This window comes from Molossus molossus, unplaced genomic scaffold (assembly GCF_014108415.1).
Source record: "Molossus molossus isolate mMolMol1 unplaced genomic scaffold, mMolMol1.p scaffold_m16_p_17, whole genome shotgun sequence".
NCBI lineage: Eukaryota > Metazoa > Chordata > Mammalia > Chiroptera > Molossidae > Molossus > Molossus molossus.
In genome coordinates, this window is record NW_023425352.1 from 27,957,020 (window position 1) to 27,976,782 (window position 19,763).

The 19,763-nt window shown below is 49.9% G+C and overlaps 1 protein-coding gene across 1 annotated transcript in view; it reads left to right on the forward strand.

Annotated features, from left to right (window-relative positions):
* SORBS1 (sorbin and SH3 domain containing 1) overlaps positions 1-19,763 on the forward strand; it is a 201,596-nt gene that overhangs the window by 115,148 nt on the left and 66,685 nt on the right. Inside the window, exons 12-16 of the mRNA XM_036264595.1 lie at positions 2,658-2,830; positions 4,735-4,798; positions 17,183-17,230; positions 17,352-17,481; positions 19,126-19,240. Coding sequence (XP_036120488.1) covers positions 2,658-2,830; positions 4,735-4,798; positions 17,183-17,230; positions 17,352-17,481; positions 19,126-19,240 — 530 coding nt within the window. The remainder of the gene's footprint in view (positions 1-2,657; positions 2,831-4,734; positions 4,799-17,182; positions 17,231-17,351; positions 17,482-19,125; positions 19,241-19,763) is intronic.

The following is a 19,763-nucleotide window of genomic DNA, read 5'->3' on the forward strand; positions in this document are numbered from 1 at the left end:
CCATTAAGAAACCGTTTTAGCCCTGGCCGGTTTGGCTCAGCGGTTAGAGCGTCGGCCTGCGGTACAGAGAGACCCGGGTTCGGTTCCCGCTAAGGGCATGTACCTCGGTTGCAGTTTGTCCCCGGCCCTGGTTGGTCGTGCGGGTGGCAGCCACTCGATGTGTCCCTTCACATCGATGTTTCTCTCTCTCTCTCTCTTCCTCTCTCTCCTTTCCGCTCTATCTGAACAAAAAATGGAAAAATGTCCTCAGGTGAGGATAAAAAAAGAAAAGAAAAAAAAAAAAAGAAACCGTTTTATTCGGGGGTTGCAATTCAGCCCTTAGATTGAAACCAGTCATGAATCGCATGATCACAGCTTCAAAAGTAAGATAAGTCAGGGCTAATTTTCGTAGATCAAAAGGACTCTGGCACCTTAGGGCCAAACCCGTGGCCTGTCAGCCTGGGTTTCACGGTGAAGTGACCACAGGTAGAACCACCCGCCATAGCAATTTCTTTAAAAACTCTCTGGACCCAAACCCATGAGAATGGCATAGCTGTGGTCTTCCTCTTCTCTAAATAAATGTCCGTGAAGAGCAGGAGCACCTCCACACCAGGTGAGACAGAGCTTGAAGCCTTGCTGACGTAGGAAGGCCTTCCCAGAGGCAGGAGGGAGCGCTGCAGAGCGGTTTAAGGGTGGACTGGTCACTCGAATCCCCTGCATGTCCCCGCTTCCTGCCAGATCCTTGCCTCCTGCTGGAATTTCCTGGGGGCGTGAGGACTCGTCCCATGAAGCCAGTCTGTTCTTAACATCCTTTAAAGCTCATGGCGAATGACTGCGGGGTCAGGTTTTCTGAAGGACTCACCTAGCTAGCCTCCCACAGATGGTTAGAAACCGTCCGAGCGCCAGAGTGGGTCCTCATTTCAGAGGTCAGCTTGACATCCTGGCAGCGTGCTCCGCTGAGCAGACCGAGGCTCATAAACCCGAGGGTGCCACGCGTGCCTCCCACTCCCAACCGCCCTCCACACGGCACCGCGGGCCGGCACAGCCGTCGTGGGCCCCGGCTCCTCCTCTTCGCCAGACTGCGGTCCTCCGCCAGTGCTCTGCACCTGCTCCTTTCTCAGATGAGCCCTCCCCTCAGCTAATGGGCAGGGGCCGGTTGAGCATTTGTTTGTCACCAGGGCACATCTCCGCCCCCTCAGTCGCACCTGACGGGCTCCACCGATAGCACGCAGACCTGGCTTGGACCTTTTTGGCCTCTAATCTTGTGACCTCTCTGGTTGACCTATGTCTTCCATGCCCACCTCCCTACTCACGACCCCACTTCCTGCTTATATATTCATTTCTTTCCCTGCATCTGGCATCTACCCCACTGCCCACCCGAAATTGCTCCCTCAGAGCGATCCTGTGACTCTTCTTTTGCCTAATGTAAGGCCTCCCCTCTGCTCCATTTCTGTTGTTGTTTTGTCTTTTTTGTTTGTTTGTTTGTTTTAACCACCCACTTCTTGGAATTGTCTTCTGGTTTCACTGACACCTCACTCTGCCTTTCTGGCTCATCTCCTAACCCTCTGATGACTCCGATGACTCCCGCATCTTTGGGGAGGCTTTTTTTTTTTTTTTTTTTTTTGGCTTTTCAGCCTGTGACTGTGACATTCCTCAGTGCATGATTTCAGCCCTGACTCTGTCTCGTCTTCCCCCTGCACTGAGCTCTTCCATCTCCTGACCTCAGCCGTCACCTTTGTGCTGGTGGCTCCAAAACTGCGCTTTTGCTGGGCCTCTCACCTGGGCTCCACCCCCACATGGCTTCTAGGGGCTTCTAGGGCATTTCTGCTCCACGCCTCACTGTCTCCTCCAGGTGGCTGGGTCCGGATGGAAGAGGCCGTCGCTCTCTGCCTTCCCCAGCCCAGCTCCCTTTCCTCGGCCTGGGAATGCAGAGCACCTGGCAGTGCCTAGTGAATGCCTCCCACAAATAAATGGCAGGGCTTGGAGTAAATGAAGTAACTTTATAATCTAGACTGCACATCGGGTGTTTATCAGCTCTCTGTAACTAACCGTCTTGAATCAAATTTAAAATATTCGAATGCACAGTTACCAATGTACAGCTTTCTGAGCATTTGGGCATACGTTACCTTGTTAGATCCTCTCGTAGCATCTCTGTGAGCTGGCCAGTGGCAGTGTTATCCCCATTTTTTTATGAGAAAACAGAGGCACAGAAAAGTTAAGTGACTTCCCCCAAAATGAAACACGGACTTTCAAGGAATGTTTGGCCACCTCCCTCGGGTTTTATCTGCTCCCTGATGGTCAGAAGCGCTCGGATGTCTGCAGCACAGGTGTATGCCTCTGCAAATGTTTTAAAGGGCCAGATGGTAAATATTCTAGGCTCCGCAGGCCATATGGTTTCTGTCACAGCTACTCAACTTTGCCGGTTTAGCTTGAAAGCAGCCATAAATAATACGTAAATGAATGGGCATGACTGTATGCTAATAAAAGTTTATTTACAAAAACAGGTGGCCGGGCCTAGTTTGCTGTTCCTTGCTCTATGTGACACGCATTCCAGTTGAGAATTAGCAAACACTCCCCCAGCTGCATTGTTTGGGAGGTGTGGTTTTGGTTTTTTGGGGTTTTTTTTTGTTTTTTTGCTTTGGAGCTACCAGAAGGTAATGGTGGTTTTTCACTTCCAGATCCTGTTCCAGAAAGAAGAGTGGGAGGACGGGACTCAGCACCAGCCCAGGAAAAGCCCACCTCTCCCGGCAGGACTCCTGAGAAACGGGCCAAGGATGACAGCAGGCGGGTGGTTAAGAGCGCTCAGGACCTAAGCGATGTGTCCATGGATGAAGTGGGCATCCCACTCCGGGTACGAATCCCCACTGAGAAGTGCTTCTTAGTCCTCCTCTTGAGCCGCTGACAAGTGTACACCCCCGCATGCCCGTGGACCCCACCCATGGGTTGCAAAGGTCCTCACCACGGTCCACTGTCCGAGCCCACCTTGGTCCAGGGCTCCTAGTGCAGCAACTTTCCCCACAGGTGTCGCTAAGTGTCTGAGAAAAAGGGTTTCGTGGTTGAACGAACGTGAAGAAGAACTGGGTGGAGCAAAGGCAGCGAGATTTCCCTGCAGCAGAACTTCTGAGAGGCTTGGGCACGCGCGAGTGCAAGGGGAGAATGTGGTGGGCGATTTCCCAGTCTGCCCATCCATGGATACTTTATTGTTCCATGGAGCAGACTCCAAATTGTTAGTCCAGAGTTAGAGAACCCTGGGAGAGCGAGGCTCAGGGTCCCCGTTCACGGGTCTGGAAGAAGCTCCCCTGGTGAGAGCTAGCCCATCATTCAGAGTGAGAGGGAAACTCTAAGGCAGGCACAGAATGGACTCAGCCTGCCGAGGCATCCAGAACAGAGTGGGTCTCGGGGTAGCCCTGCCCAGCCCTCCCCCTGTGCAGGCATGCCAGCCTCCTGCAGGCCCTAACGGATTCCAGGGAAGCCCAACTTTTGAAACTGGATTAGGGTGAATTCCATCCCTCTCCATGTGCCCAACAGAAACTGGCTGCGATATGTTTCTCTGGTTCCCATTGAGCAAGTGGACAGGTTAACGTGTCCCTTTGGAGAAGGCTGATAGAAACAGCAGTGCGCTAAGCCTCAAAAGAACTGTTGTCTGGCCCTATGTCATAGTAACTATATAATAATAATGATGAGAATTACTGCGGATAGTAATCACAGTACCACTTGCCAAGTGCATTCTCATTGAAACATCATCCTCTCTACAAGGTGGATACTAATGTTATTCTCATTTTATAGATGAGGAAACAGGGACTCCAGCTTTGACTCATTTTTCCTCATCTGTAAAGTGGGGGTAAAAATATCTGGTCTGACCACCTATCTGTCACCTTCCTTGTTTTGTTTTTATCTTAAAGGTAAAAATTAAAAAGAGCCCTTTTGTGTGGTTAGGATGACTGTTCTGACATTGGCTGCTATAATGGGTTACATTTGTTTGTTAATCTTTACCTGAGGATATTTTCCATTGATTTTTAGATAGAATGGAAGGAGAGGGGGTAGAAACATCGATGTGAGAGAGACACATCGATTGGTTGCCTCCCACAAGACCCCAACCAAGGCTGGGGATGAACCTGCAACCCAGGTACATGCCAACCCAGGTACAACCCAGGCATGTACCTGGGTTGTAGGTTCATCCCCTTGCCCAGGAATCAAACACATGACCCTTTGGTTTGCAGGCTGATGTTCTAGCCACTAAGCCATCCAGGCCAGGTCTAATGGTTCCATTTTAACGTGTGCATTCTACATCTGGCCCTGCAAGGTGCCTTAGATGCACTTCTATAGAATAGCCTGAAGTGGGTGGGGAAGGCCTGATAAGCAAATGTTCGTCTCTCATGTTTCTAGGAGGTTTTACTTCAATTTACTCATCTGTATGTGGAAAGAGAGTCTCTCTAAAAATGAAATTTTTAAAAAAATATATAAAAATGGACACATTTTCAAGTGGATCTTGGTCCACTGTATTCAAAATCTGTGTCCTTCTGGCCAAATGTTACTCTGTAGATTCAGGTCTGAATCTCTTGATTTGTCTGTTCTTTCTCTAAACTTTTTCATTTTTTAAAAAAGATTTAAATGTGGGATCACAAGGATATATAGAATTACATGAGTTTGGACTTGAGATGTTGTCACTTTCCATTTTGATTTTGTGATCGTAGAAGTTCTGAAACATATCAAGATTTCCGTTTCATTTTACTCTTTGCTTTTGTTTTTCTCCAGAACACCGAGAGATCAAAAGACTGGTACAAGACCATGTTTAAACAGATCCACAAACTAAACAGAGGTACTGGTTTGCTGTAGTAGAAGCTCTGCTGTGCTCATGTTGACTGTTGTGCGGGCCTAAGCCCACTTCGCTAGGACGCCAGGAGGCTGGCCCTGCTGCTTGACCTCATTAAGCACCAGCCTGCTGAGCCTAGCCAGCCACCTGCTGAGCCACGGCGGGAGGGAGCCCTTGTGTGCCTGCCTCACGTGGGGTCCAGGTCAGCTCAGACGTCCTCCTGCCCGCCCGGGTGGTGTGTGATGCTGCAGGCTGAGCCCGCCCTCTCCCTGCGCCCTGCATCTGCCTGCCTGGGCTTCGAGCAGCCCCATCTCCCACTTGCTTCCAGCTTCAGGTGCACCTCCCTGTGTCAGCCCATGACTGCCTTGTGGGAGAGCGAGTCGAGAAAGCGCTGAACCGGGAGTCAAAAGCTGTTCTCACCTGGACTCAGTCCCCTAGGACTCATGTGGTCTTGAACCAATTACGCACCTCTCTGTGTTTGTCCTTCTTGCCTTCCTCCAGAGGAAGTTGCAGGGTCCCAATGAGAGCAAGTTCTGCCTTGTGAATAGCACGCCTGGTGCACCTGTAAGGTGGTATTAATATGAAAAATACTCTTCCCCAGCTGGGAGCCAGGCTGGTAGCCCTGAGAGTCCATCAAGAGCTGACACTCCAGAGCCCACTCAGGATGGAAGAGAAGCGCTTCCAAGTCGGGCCTGCTGGGTGGGGGCAGGTGGCCCAGCATGGTGGGAGAACCCAGGGCAGTGCTCGGGCAGGTTATGACCCCGCCAGCCAGCTGACAGGCAGGGATGCGCTGCTCAGGGGAAGCGCCACCCCTCTCGCAGGCAGAGCATCCTCCCCTTCCCTGTGGCCGAATCCAGTCCGGCTGCCTGGCATAGGTGACACATGAAGGCAAGGACGAGGCGTTCTGGTCAGTGTTGGCCTAAGTCCCAGATAACCAATCTCATTAGCTACGGATGCCAGCTAACATCACTGTTAATTACGCCTGCAGTGTTCAGAATGAGCCCCACAGTGCCCCGCTTCAAACTCTTTCTAAATAGTAAGATGCTTGTGTGGTGGTTCTGAGCCAAGAGTGAGTCCACTGTAGCTGGGCGGATGAGCTGTCCCAGTGGCGATGCTAAAGGCTGGGTCCCTGATTGGACAGTGTCACTTCCACTGTTACTTCCTGACGCCGGTGTCCATTTCCCCGGCAATCTGTGTCTCACCTGTACACCCCGAGGCCGAGACACAGGTACATATGTGAAAAATATACACTTCTGCCTCACGGGCAGTATTTATCGGTCCTCTGGTGTGTTATTAACTGCCCAGGTTACGGGTTCTACATATTACTGTCCGCCTTAGTCATAGTCAGAGGCATTAAAAAATGAAGACTCCACTTGTTTGCCTTAATTCTAATGTCCACAGGACAAGGTTTGATTCCTCTTACAAAACATTTTATGATAGTGTTTTCATTACATGCTATTTATTAGCATAGTTAATATTTTTTGCCTGTAAGAGGTAAAAACTTGAAGCTTTGTGCTAAATGCTTCTTGCTTCCTGGAACCTATACACCCGTAATTCTTTGTCCAAGAAGAGAAATGCTATTGTCTCTCTAGATGTGTCTCAGTACTTCAGGCAAAAGGACTGGATTTTTCAAAGCAGTCTGGATTTCTTTCATGTCGCTAGTGAAGCTTATGTTCCGGGATTCAGGGAGCCTGAATTGTGTGTGGATTCCTGTTCGTTCATTCTCTCCATTTGTGTCTTCCTCTGTTCTCTCTCCCAAACCTGCTCCTCTGCCTAGACACTCCTGAAGAAAACCCTTATTTCCCTACGTACAAATTCCCCGAACTTCCTGAAATCCAGCAAAGTTCTGAAGGTACCATAAACTTAGAGAGTGTATCTGTTGTCCTAGCCTTCATTAACTCTTACAGTGCCATTATAGGAATAAGATTTGGCTTTTAGATTTCGTTCTTATAGTCATTTTGGCTATGGGACATTTTATCTCACTCATTTGCATGGTGTGCTGTATTAAAATGACTACGCCCTTCCTAATGCATTAACGTATTTCCGAGTGCGGTGCCCGCGCTCTACTAACACTGCAACAGGTGCTCAGGCATTCGGAAGAGCCCGTTGGGGATCTGTCCGTTCCTCCACTCCGCGGTGCGTAGTTTCAGAAATCCACTGCTTTTCTCTGCTGCAGAGGACAGTCCTTACACTCCTACCTACCAGTTTCCTGCGTCTGCTCCTAGTCCTAAATCGGAAGGTAATTCAAGGAAGCTCATGTGCCTCTCTCTGTACCAGGCTGTTGCTTTCTTTCACCCTGGGGTTTTTTTCTGGTGGCTAAGGGCTGCCTCCCAATCACTGTGTGGTTGTGTTTGCTGACTGTACAACCGGAGTCTGTCCTGATGGCGTTTTCATCCTGTTCCCTCGGAGTCTGCATGATTCATGGGGGAGCCAGTGTAGCTCAGGGACGGCGCTGAGAGCGTGTGGGGCTCTGGGGAAAGCTGCCCGTGTCCCGCTACCTGGGGCTTTATGGTTGGGGTGGTCACATAGTATTGGTGGCTGGGCAGTGACTCGGAAGCCGGTGGGCAGGAGGCAGATGTGCCATCAGTCAGCAGCGGGAGAGTCACCCAGTTCCTGTATGTGCCACCGACTCGTCACTGTGCCCCTCTTGTCATGGACCCTCAGGGTGCCTGTCTTTGGTAGGGAATTCCCAAAGACATACCAGGTATGAGATTCAGTCATGGTGGGAAATTGTATTTCTTAAAAATAAGGGCTTTGGCCAAGCTAGAAACTATTTCATGGAAGAGCTGGCTTAGGAATGTGGACCTGCTGGGGAGAGTTGTATGGAAGAGACGTTTCTTTCTAGGGCAAGAAATCTAGCTGTCAAAGAAGGTCCCGATAGGCACGGTGAGGGCGACATGCTGAGAATTAGTCTAGTCCCAGGGATTGCCGGGTCTGTGGAAGGAGGGTGTGCACGGGGTGCGTGGGGACTTTCATCAGACGCTCCTTGCGGATGAGATGTTGGAGGCCCTGAGTTCCGTTCCTTAGGGCGATGTTGAGCACTCGCGTGCGTCAGGCACTGTCCTTGGCACTGAGGCTGAGCGGTGAGCAAGCACGTCCACATCGGGCAGGGTCAGACGTGGTGCTCTGTCCCACGTGGTGGCCGTGTGACAGCCTGTGTCCAGAGGCCACGGAAAGCCCTGCGGGCCCACAGCAGGTCCTCAGTCCATGCTGGAGAACGTGGTGAGTGAGGGCTTGGCCGTGGAGTCAGTGGCTTTCTAGGATGAGCCCAGCACCACCGTCTTGGTGGTTCTCGGCTCGAATTAGGTCAGCAACATCCAGTAGTTCTCCTCGTTACTGGCAAGTTGTCCATTCCGTCATTCACCAAACTTATTGATCACTTAACACATGTGAGATGATACACTGGGGTGTGTTAAATACAGCTCCGGTTAAGATGCATATTCCCTCTTGGTTTCCCTGTTGTTATGGACTAGTCTTTGGTTGCCAACCATGTCATGCCTGCGGCCTATCTTGAATGAAAAGAGAAGTCTACCGTGCAAAAATGGACTTAGGAGTAAAAATGCCAAGATTGCATTTTAATGGGTGACCTCACTGCCAACAAGAGTCTGCTTGGTGTGAGATAACCTAGTCCTTTTATCTTGGGGCGTTGAGTTTAGCCGAAAGCATTGCTTAAGAAACGATCGACTGAGGACAAGGGAGTTTTTTCAGGGTAATTTTGACTAGATGCAGTTTTTGATTTTTGCTTTATTTGGACCTGGGAACCCAACCCACTCAATAAGACAGGGTTCACTTCTATGACAAGTGCACACCATGCCTGAAGGCCTATTAGCCCAAGGACGTGGGCAGAGGGAAGGCACCTGGAGAAGTCCTGTGGAAAAGAACAGCGACTCGGGTTGGACTGGGATGTTGCCGCAGGCCTGTTGTGGGCAGCCTGGCTGTTGATCTGAAGACAGGGTGTCAGGGCTTCACCCCCAGAACTGCCACAGTATCAGCTGCACACCTCGCAACCCTGGCCCATGGTGACGTCAGCCTTCTGGTACAAATCAAGTCAGGCACAAGAAGGAGTTGAGATTATTTTGCCTAAAGGCATAAACAATAAGGGATGACATGATAACTTCACCTATGATTTAGGAAGCAGACCTTTTTCTTTTCAACGGCCAAAAATGAAAAAGTCATCTTAGAGGATAAAAAGGGGAAAAAAAATTAGACTGGATATGAAAAATTCATAATTGCCCAATATGATTAAACTTTAACAGAAGTTTCTAAGAAGTCTTCTTTCCTGGAGATCTTTTAAAAATAGGGTAGATTTCATCTCTTGCCCACGCTGCTGTCTAGATGACAGAGCCTGGCATAGGTCACAGATGATTCAATTAGATGAGGGCTTGATCACTTTAAAGAATTTTTTTTCTTCTTCTTTTTAACTAGTAAGAGATTCTCTGGCTCGTGGCTTTGGTGTCGGGAGCTCCAGCGGCTCCAGGTCTGTGCTTCCCGATAGATGGCCCCGGGCTCCGGATCCCCCTCAACATGGGAAAGATTTATGCCTTCCCAAAAAAGGTTAAAGACAGATTAGCACCTCACTGAGGCTCTACCCGTAGTTTTTAATGAGCAATAAAAAATAGACAGCTTTACAGAGAAATGTGAGCCCTCATTCCAGGGCTTACCCCTGGGGAGGCGGAGTCTGTGTGGCTGCTGGTCTTTGTTTTGTTTGAATTCAGAATTTGAAACTAGAATTACTTGCAATAAACCTATCAAAACCTAGCCTAAAGCTGCTGCCTCTGTGTAAATTCTGGTTGTTTATACAGTATAAAAAAGGCATTCTAAGTGTCTCCAAGCCGCTTCTCCTGAAGAGTAAAGAGGACCGTGTGGACATTTGTTTATGCTGGCTTAGCAACCTTGTTTTCCCCCAGCTACAGTGCAAAAGTAAACTTCTGGCCAGACTTTCAGAAGATAAACAGAATCAGCATGTCTTAACCCATGAAGTTTACAATGTACTTTTAAAGAAACCTGTAAACTCCAACCAGGGGCAGCCCCTTCAAATCACTGGATGGTCTTTGCCAGCACTCTGCCGCTGGGGGGAGCTATATTACGGTTAAAGACTTTGTTTCCTGAGACAGTGGGGAGGAATAGGGGCTAGGAAATTTGGGGAGAGTAGAATGAATTCAGGAGACATATTTCTTGTCATTTTACTGTATACCCTGGTCATTAGGAAGTGTATCAAAAATAAAAATAACTTACCAGCAGTCTTTGGGGAATAACTTTCAAGTAAGGCCAAGCAAAGGAGTTTTACTCCCTTTTTTGTGAAACCTTCCCTTGACCCCTTCCTCCCCATCACTCCTTCCTCTCTGACCCATAGCCACTCCACTTTCTCTCTCAAAAGCAAGTGTCCTGTCTTTGCATCTGAGATGCCACTAAATCAAAAGATTGTGGTGGGGGTGTGGCAGGGGTGTGGATGGAGACCAGCATCGCCCCGCCCTCCGCTGCACCCAGACCGCGGAGGGGCTGCCCGGCGTCTTCAGACATCCTGCCCATGGTTTCCTCCTGCAGCAGGAGCGAGAGGAGCAAGCTGTGGACAAACAGCTCCAGACACACTGGCTCTGCCCTTCCCCTCCCCCTCCCTTCTGCTTTAGGAAATGGTGACCAGCACCCCAGCAGCTCATGGCCATAATCCTATTAATAATAGCGACAGCACAGCCCCCCGAGGTGACGGCCTCACTGCCCTTGGGGGAGCCCTTCCCAAACAGCAGGTGCATGCTGAGTGCATCACAGTTTTCATTTCATTGCCCAGCATCCTCCTACGGTACCCCCTCATTTTGTCAATAAAGGGTGTGAGGCTTAGAAAGGTTAAGTAATCGTGAGAGATCACACAGTAAGTGGCAGAGCCAGAATTCAAACCCAGGGGTCTAGGGCCCCCACACATGGGCTCTTACCTACTCTGTTCTGCTCCTGTCCTGCTCTGCTGTGTTCTGGGTGGGCCTCTTGCTGGGGGCTCTCTGATGCCTCACGCCCGGCGTCCAGCTTGCCCTGCTTCTAAGTCAGTCGTGTTTCCTGGGCTGAGCCGGTGTCTCCCGGGACTGTGTCTGGGGTGCGTTACAGGGAAAGCTCCCCTCACACTCGGCCAGGACTGAGAACCACCCTCCAAAAGAGGAAGATACTCACTGGTATGATTTGGGGGATTTGGATATAGAATTAGAGTGAGGAATACAGATTCAAAGTTCCGTGCATGAAAATGGCGGAGATTTTTCAGCGATGCCGCCAACAGCAGCAAGACCTCATGGTCCATGGCCCGAGGACCTCTTGGCCATGTTGGGCTGAAGAGCCACCATGTCCGCCAGGGTGAAGGCCGAGACCAGCGTCTCCCCTTGCTGTTAGAGGCCGCTGCACCACTGTCCGGCTGCTGGTGGACACTGCCACCTCCTGGTGAAGTGACTTATGACACATCCCTGGCCGTCCCCAGGTTGTAGTGAGGCATCCTGACCTGTTGTTCTGTCTTGGTGAGCTCTCCCCTCATTTCCCATGAGAGTGCACTGTAGCAAGGATTTAGGAGGCGGATTTTCCTAGGCACTTCTATATTTGAGCTAAAATAATCCCCTACTGGCCTTACAGGATTTCTAAGAATAGCCTTATTTTGCTTGAGTTGAAGCAAATCATTCTATTGTGAAGATGCCTGGCCAGGATCTGTGCCTCTCGCCCCAAACTCCAGCTAGCACTGCCCAGAGAAGCGGCCGCACTGCTCACAGCGGTCACCTCTGCTCTCCTAACTGGAGCTGCCCAGGAGGTCTCCGCCTAGCACTGCCCAGAGGAGCGGCCACGCTGCTCACAGTGGTCACCTCTGCTCTCCTAACTGGAGCTGCCCAGGAGGTCTCCGCCTAGCACTGCCCGGAGGAGCGGACACACTGCTCACAGCGGTCACCTCTGCTCTCCTAACTGGAGCTGCCCAGGAGGTCTCCGCCTAGCACTGCCCAGAGGAGCGGCCACACTCTCACAGTGGTCACCTCTGCTCTCCTAACTGGAGCTGCCCAGGAGGTCCCCGCCTAGCACTGCCCGGAGGAGCGGACACACTGCTCACAGCGGTCACCTCTGCTCTCCTAACTGGAGCTGCCCAGGAGGTCTCCGCCTAGCACTGCCCGGAGGAGCGGCCGCGCTGCTCACAGCGGTCACCTCTGCTCTCCTAACTGGAGCTGCCCAGGAGGTCTCTGCCTAGCAAGTGCCAGGTCTTTGAGCAGCCGCGGCCGGACGGCTAGTGGAAACAGCAGCAGCTACTCCCTTTCCCCTTCCAAGGCCGGGAAGGCCACAGGAGATGAGGTCGGTGAGTCTCTCTCCAGCCTTTACCCCCTTCCTGCTCCGCCTTGTTCTCTTCTCCTCCTTCAGATTCCATTTTTCCCAAATGTGTGTTCTGTAGTTACTCTGTACCCTAGATTGATCTTTTTTCCCATCCCTTAAAATTCGGTGGCTTTTAAGCAGAACATAGACAGTTTTAGGAATCTTCCCCCAAGCTCCCTGGACTGTTCCTGAAATCTTGCCCCATTTCCTCTTTCGTGTATTCCTCATCTTCCATCCCACCCAGAGTTTGTCTCCCACCTCTGCAGAGGCCTCTCTTTTTCTCTGCTTGTTTTTGTTTGTGGTGTGTGTCCTCTATCGTGACCCATTTATCCTTTCTCTTCCTAAGCGTGGGAGGTAAAGTAGGAGAAGGAAGAAGATTGATTGTGTTAAAAATGAGCCTTTGATATTGAAAACTAGTTGGAACTTTCAAGGCCTAAGACATGCATAAAATGGAAATGTAATTGGTATAGACAGTGATTATGCAAATACTGCTTTTTGCCCATCATCCCATTTTGGTCAATTACATAGTTTTTATAGAACAGTCATTATCAACCAATGTCTTTCAAGTTGTCATTAATTCTTTCTGAAACATAGTCTTTTTTTAAAAGTTCATTTTTAAAGTCACTGCGGTTGAAAAGGCATTTATGTGCCTCCTGGCAGCTGTGAGGAGCTGCTCCCTGGCGTGTCTCCGGAACAGCTGCCAGCCCAGAGCGGAGTCGGTGTGTGAACATCGGAGCCCGGCGGGTCCTTCGGGCCCTGAGCTGCGCTGCTCACCCCGAGGAAATCCTGCTGACTGGTAGAGCTTCCTGGAAGCCTCTGGTACAGGGAGTTCTGGGCGTTGCTGCCAAGGTTTGACGTTGGCCTCTTTGAGGGGCACAGTCGGCATGTGGCTCCGCCACAGGCAAGAGCCGCACGATCTCGGCTCAGCTGAGCCCACCATGGCGTTGTTTGTGAAAACCCTGGAGAAAGAGTGAAGGCAGGATTTCAGCCACTTACAATGTCTATGTTCATGGACAACTTGAGAAATGTTTTATTCAATGTGTCTTGTCTGTGGTTAACCAGTGTCCACCCCGCCCCTCTCCCCATTTGGTTAACTCTAATGTGTAGAAATACAGCCGGGTGTCCTTACACCCAGTTCTCCCATTCATTGGTATTCCTAACTTCATGCCCACCACCCCAGTGTGGACTTGGCCTGCCCGGAGTGGATAGCAAAAAGCAGCAAGAGGGAGATGTAGCAAGGGCGAGTCTTACCCGTTGTCCCTGGGGACCAGCAGGAGAAAAACTAGAAGTGTGGTGGGGTAACTCAGAAGACTTGCTCAAGCCTCGCCAGGGAGGGCATGGTGCAGAGAAACAGAGCAAAGGCCTCCAGGGTTAGGAGCCAGTCTGGCAGGCACTGCAGCGCGGGGCTTGTTTCAGAACAACGCCCTCTGTCTCCTGCATAATACAAGTTACGATGGAATCGCCACACCCCCCCAGGCCTGGGCAGCTAGGGTGGTGAGCATGGAACAGAGCACCCATCCCCATCAAGGGCCTAGAAGCCGCACAGGGAAGTAGGGCAGAAAGACCTTGACTCCGCTCCTGCTCTGTCTCTTACTTCCAGCATAAGGGCACATTTTCTTAGCCTCCCTGGGCCTTGATTTCCTTGTCTGTAAATGAGATATGTATGGATTTCCTAGAGTTTTTACAGAAAGATGATATTAGTAAATTACCAGCTACTGTTAGGCAGTTAATAACAGGAGCTGCTATTTTTTTATTCGTAAGTGCAGGTAAAATTTTCTCCCATTAGGTCTGCAAGAGAGACACAAATATTAGAAGAATAAATTATAGATACCCTGGACGTTCAGATGAATCCATACAGCGTCAGTTTGCCCTCTTAGAAGTCTGGTGGACGTCAGTCCACCTGTCACTCAGATCCCATGGGCGCCGTGTGAGGAATGAGGGGCGTCTTCGCTCTGAGCCACCCTGCCCCTCTCAGCCTTGCCGGGTGAGGTTCTTTTCCCGCCCACCCACATAAGAAACAGCAGCAAGAAGTCAGGCATTCGTGTTCTCTGTTGCCTTCACCCCCCAATCCTTCCTACTTCTGCGTTTCAACATATGTAAATTGTTTAACTCTCCAAACTATCCTTTTGATCTTATAGGAAATATTTCTCATTTACTTTCAACAAATCTTCTAGCCCTGGTTAGGTGGCTCAGTTACCTGGAGCATCATCCCGTGAACCAAACGGTTGCATACCAAGGTTGCCCCAGTTAGGGTGCGTATGGGAGCAACCAACCCATGTTTCTCTCTCACATTGCGCGTGCTCTCTCTCTCTCTCTCTCTCTCTCTCTCTCTCTCTCTCTCTCTCTCTCTTCCTTTCTCTAAACATATCCTTGGGTGGGGATTAAAATTTCTTTTAAAAATCTGAAAGTCCACATTAGAAAGCTCTAGAGAGAGAATATTTTTGAAGAGCTCAGGCTTTTAAAAAAAATTCACTGAGCCCTGGCCAGTTTGGCTCAGCGGTTAGAGCGTCGGCCTGCGGTCCAGAGTGACCCGGGTTCGGTTCCCGCTAAGGGCGCGTACCTCGGTTGCATTTTTTCCCCGGCCCCGGTTGGGTCGTGTGGGTGGCAGCCACTCGGTGGGTTTCTTTCACGTCGATGTTTCTCTCTCTCTCTCTGTTCCTCTCTCTCCCTCCCACTCTACCTGAACAAAAAATGGAAAAATGTCCTCGGGTGAGGATAAAAAAAAAAAAAATTCATTGAGCCCTGGCCGTTTTGGCTCAGCGGTTAGAGTGTCGACCTGCGGTCCAGAGAGACCCGGGTTCGGTTCCCGCTAAGGGCATGTAACTCGGTTGCAGTTTGTCCCCGGCCCCGGTTGGGTCGTGCAGGTGGCAGCCACTCGATGTGTCTCTTTCACGTCGCTGTTTCTCTCTCTCCCTCCCACTCTATCTGAACAAAATATCGAAAAGTGTCCTTAGGTGAGGATAAAAAAATAATAATAATAATAATTTGAATCTTTAAACCCCTTTTTCTTCCTCGTTTGCCTTTTATCTCAAGAACAGGTAATAGTTTGAAATTAATCTTCACCGACCTGGAGAGTATTATACTAAGGGAAATAAGCCAATAGAAAAAGACAAATACCACATGATCTCACTTATTTGTGGGATATAATGAACAAAATAGACCCAGAGACACAGAAAGGAGTACAGTTCAGACTGGCAAACCGTAGAAGGGGGATGTGGGGGATAAACGAAAGAACTTATATGCATGTAGGCGTAACCAGTGGACACAGACAACAGTGCTGGGGTGGGGGTGAGATCGGGAGGAGGGTGTCTAGGGGAGAAAAAGGAGAAACATCTGTAACAAAAATAAATTAACAAAAACTGCAAAAAAAAAAAAAGAAAGGAAGACATTAACCCTCACCTTACCATCTAGAGATAGACTGTAATTTCTCCATGGTTCAGAGAGATACAGGATTTTGTTTTGTTTTTAATCCTCACCTGGGATATTTTCTCAAATATCTTCAGATAGATTGGGAGGGGGGTAGAGAGAGAGAGAAACATCTATGTGAGAGGGACACATCCATTGGTTGCCTCCCGCACGACCCCAACCAGGGCCGGGAACGAACCACAACCGAAGTACACGCCCTTGGCCGGAATCAAACCCACAACTCTGGTCTGTGAGCCAACGTTCTAACCGCTGAGCCAAACTGGCCAGGGCAAGTTTACAGATTCGGTTTATAGCAGGGAAAGTCTTGGCTGGGTGGGTAAAAGAACCTTAGGTCCTGTTCAGCTTTGATGTGGACTCACCCTATCCTTAAAGCAAAAAGACGGACAGGGAGGGAGGGGAAAAAGAACTTGGTACCTGATGACTTCTTTATTTGGGCTGGGGGAGACCTGGAACAGATAAAATGGGAGAGGCAGGGGTGATAGGCTGCCTGCCTAGCACTTGACTCACAATGTAGCAGTGTGTGCTTTATTGACACTGCACTAAATATTCTGACCTTTACTGCTCTGAAACTAAAAGTGATCCCTGTAGAGACAAGGCCTTGATTAACACTCAGTCGTTAACACATATTGGATTCTTTGACTTGTCTTTTCAGGTTTGGTTTTGTCCAAGTTGCTACAGGTTTTAAGGAAGGTGTTGGGTCTTCAGTCCACACTCATGACTTCTGAATTTGGGTTAGCAGGATCTTAGGAACCGGGAAAGGCCGGCTGTTTCAGCCTAACGCCCCGAGGGGTCTGGCGGGCATGGTGACTGACCAGCCCGCAGTTTTCAGGACGCTGCCGGCTGTGGACTCTGTTCCCGTGGCTGCGCCTGTAGTCTCGGTTTTAGCACATTGCGGCCACTTCCACGAGGGTTAGGTCTCATCTCGGGTCCCCAGTCTCAGAGCCCAGCTCAGCTTCCTCGGGGACGTGTGTCGTGCCCTGGGAGGGCCATCCCACAGGAACCCGTGGGTCTGACTTGCTCGGAGCCGGTGCAGACCCTGCCCAGCGGTCCTTCGCGGAGCCAGCCAATGTCGGCGTCTGCGACAGGTGTGCTGTGTTCCGAGGAAAGAGACACTCAAAGAACCAGGGTGGGGTGGAGTGAAAACATAATGACGGTTTTCTCAAACTGTTTTCTAGCAGCAACCTGTTTGCTAAATGATATTGTGCAGGGAACCTTAGCCTATGAAACAGGTCACAGCTAAGGTGGGGAGCTAGAAAACACACCTCTGCCCCCCACCCCCACCCAGTAGCAGGCCTGGGGGACCCCGAGGAACTCAGGCTAGACCAGAGGCTCAGGGAGCACCCAGGGAGGGATCTCAGCCCTGCTCCCCACACAGCCGGCTGGGGCCCCTGTTCCAGCTCTGCTGGCAGAGTCTCTTGAGGACGATCCTGCTTCTCCGAGTCAGGCAGTGGTCATGTCTGGGCCGGTGTGAATGTACCTCCCGGCCTGCGGGTTCTGTTTGGGGGGTGGGCTCCTCTCGCTTAGCTCCCTCCCCCCGCTGGGCCCCCGTGTGGCTGGATGCCAGGACGGCGGGCGTGAGGGGCACGCGGCTCGTTTCCCTCCCTCAGCCGATTTCTCCTGATTACATTTTGTTTTGTTCAATAGATGATGATTCAGATCTCTACTCTCCTCGCTACTCCTTTTCTGAAGACAGTAAGTGACTTGGAATTTCCTGGTCGTGGGGGAAGAAGGCGGGTGTTGGATAAGAGAAGACATCTCCCCTTTTTCCGTTTTCATCCGTTTTAAGCCTTTTGTACCCACTTTTCTTCTCCAGCCAAATCTCCCCTCTCTGTGCCTCGCTCAAAAAGTGAGATGAGCTACATTGACGGCGAGAAGGTAGTGAAGAGGTCAGCCACGCTTCCCCTCCCGGCCCGCTCCTCCTCGCTGAAATCGAGCCCAGAGAGGTAGGTGCTCCCGCTCCGCAGTCAGCTGGGACTAGAGGCCCACGCAGCCTGGTCCACGCAGTCCGGCCCACGCAGTCCGGCCCACGCTTTCTGCCAATCCGGCGGCAGCTCTGGAAGCCCTCCTCTGTCCTGTACCAGCAGTGACTTCCTCTTTCTGAGTTTCAGTATTCTTGTCTTTAAAAGGGGGGTAAATTTTACATTGGTTAGGGATGTTGCAAGGATAGGAAAGATAATTCATATGACATCTCTAAGTGCCTGGCTCACAGTATGGGCTTCATTAACGTTGACGATAACTACCGTCGCTTTCTACCTTTTCACAAGAGAAATCTTAGCTGTTAGATGTGTCCTGTGTTTTTATACTCTGTGTGTACACCACTGGAGCCCGTGGCAGAGAATACAATGTGAGTATGACGCCACACTTTTTAGTATCAGTTTATTTATGCAACACATATCGTTGAGACGTAAGGCTTGGATTGGTTGTGATGGGGACGTTAGTCATCTCTCACCACCCTCGTGGGTTCTCGCGCCCCGTGGAGCAGCCTCCTCATGCCGTCTGGACGGGGGTCCATGCACCTCCCACCACTTCTCGGCACAGTGAAGGCTCCGACCAAATCGAATTGTTTTTCCCCAAAAGACACGCTCAGTTTCACACCTTCATACCTTTTCCATCTTCACAGACGCACGAATGGCTGTTTTGAAAGTCCCACACATGCATAAGTGGCATCTGCCTGAGGAGTTTGATAATTAATGTGAAAGGAAAGTGGGGTGTACCTATAAATCCTTTACGGGTGCATTCATCAAACCGGGTGCATTCTGTGCGCAGATGGAACCAGATGCTGTGGGGGAAAGTAAGCATATATAAATCATTGTCTCTGCCTCCGAGAGGATTATATCCTTGCAGGAAAAACTAAATATAATCACAGTGCAAATGCAGTAATGTACAGGCATAAACATTTTGCAAACAATTTCCAAGGATCCTTGTGTCCCCTTAAACCCACCACTGGATCAGGTTAAATATCTGTGCCGAAACCTGCGATTTGGGTGATTGATTCCTGGGGCAGACTGGAATAGGCAACAATGTGGTTATAATAGCAGATAATATTTATTGAGTGGTGACTGTGGACCTGGTGATTCACATGCACTGTCTTGTTTAATCCTTGCAACAACCCCATTTTTCGGATGAGAAAACTGAGGTAGCGAGAGGGAAAGTGCTCAACCTGGATCACTACCTAGCAGGCACTGTTGCCGGGATTGGGACCACAGCTGGCTGGCCCTGCCGCTGCGTTCTCTCTCCTGCACTAGCATGAGTGGGAAGTGCAGACATGTTTGGGGAAGGATAAGCTCGGGAGGGCAGAGCAAGGTGAAGGGTGTTCCCAGAGCAAGCGTTGCTGCTGCTGCTTCCCCCCTTCTCTGCTTCTCGCTGCGTCCTGGTACCTGGTCACCTCAGGCCTTTTGTGAAGCAAACACAGAGCCTCAATGGGCTGTTTGGAGAAGGGAACCAGCACAACTAAATGCTTTGCGCCGAGTCTGATTTTATGCTTCGGATATAAAAAAAATCCCTGATTAGACTACCGTCAGCCGAAGTCAGACGTGTCGGGTGCCAGTTTTCATGGAAATAGCTCTAATAGGATTTTCTTTCTACAGAAACGACTGGGAACCCCCAGATAAGAAGGTGGATACAAGGAAATACCGTGCAGAGCCCAAAAGCATTTACGAGTATCAGCCGGGCAAGTCCTCCGTTCTGACCAACGAAAAGATGGTAATGTGCATATTCAAGTCCTTCTGTGTCACCCGCCCGTGTCCGTTAATCCCAGCGCGTTGTGCACTTGGGTTGCATTCTTCTCCCCGTGAGACAGACTTGCTTTGTTTAGAAGACAATAAAAAAAAACGAAGTGTTTTTTACCCTTTTCATTTTTGCAGGTGTTCATAAAATAAGTCCTGAGTGTCTTGCTTTGAAAGAATCTCGTATTGTGGCTTTCTGGTGCTTTTTGTACGTGATTTTAACTAATTTAGAATTGTCTGCTAACATAAAGATTGATTTTGTTGCTGTCTTTTTTAAAAACATCTAACCATTAATTTAGCAGGCTTATAACTAACTGGACTAAATTTGGGTTTTGTTTTGTTTTTAAGTGACTCTTATTTGAACATGCATAAATTTTGTAGAAGCTACTTTTAGTACATCATTAAAAGCTAAATAATTAATATAATGCTGTGATTTGAGGGGGGCAGGGAAGCCCCAGGCTGTTAAAATATGTGTTTCAGGTCTTTGTTTTCTGACAAGT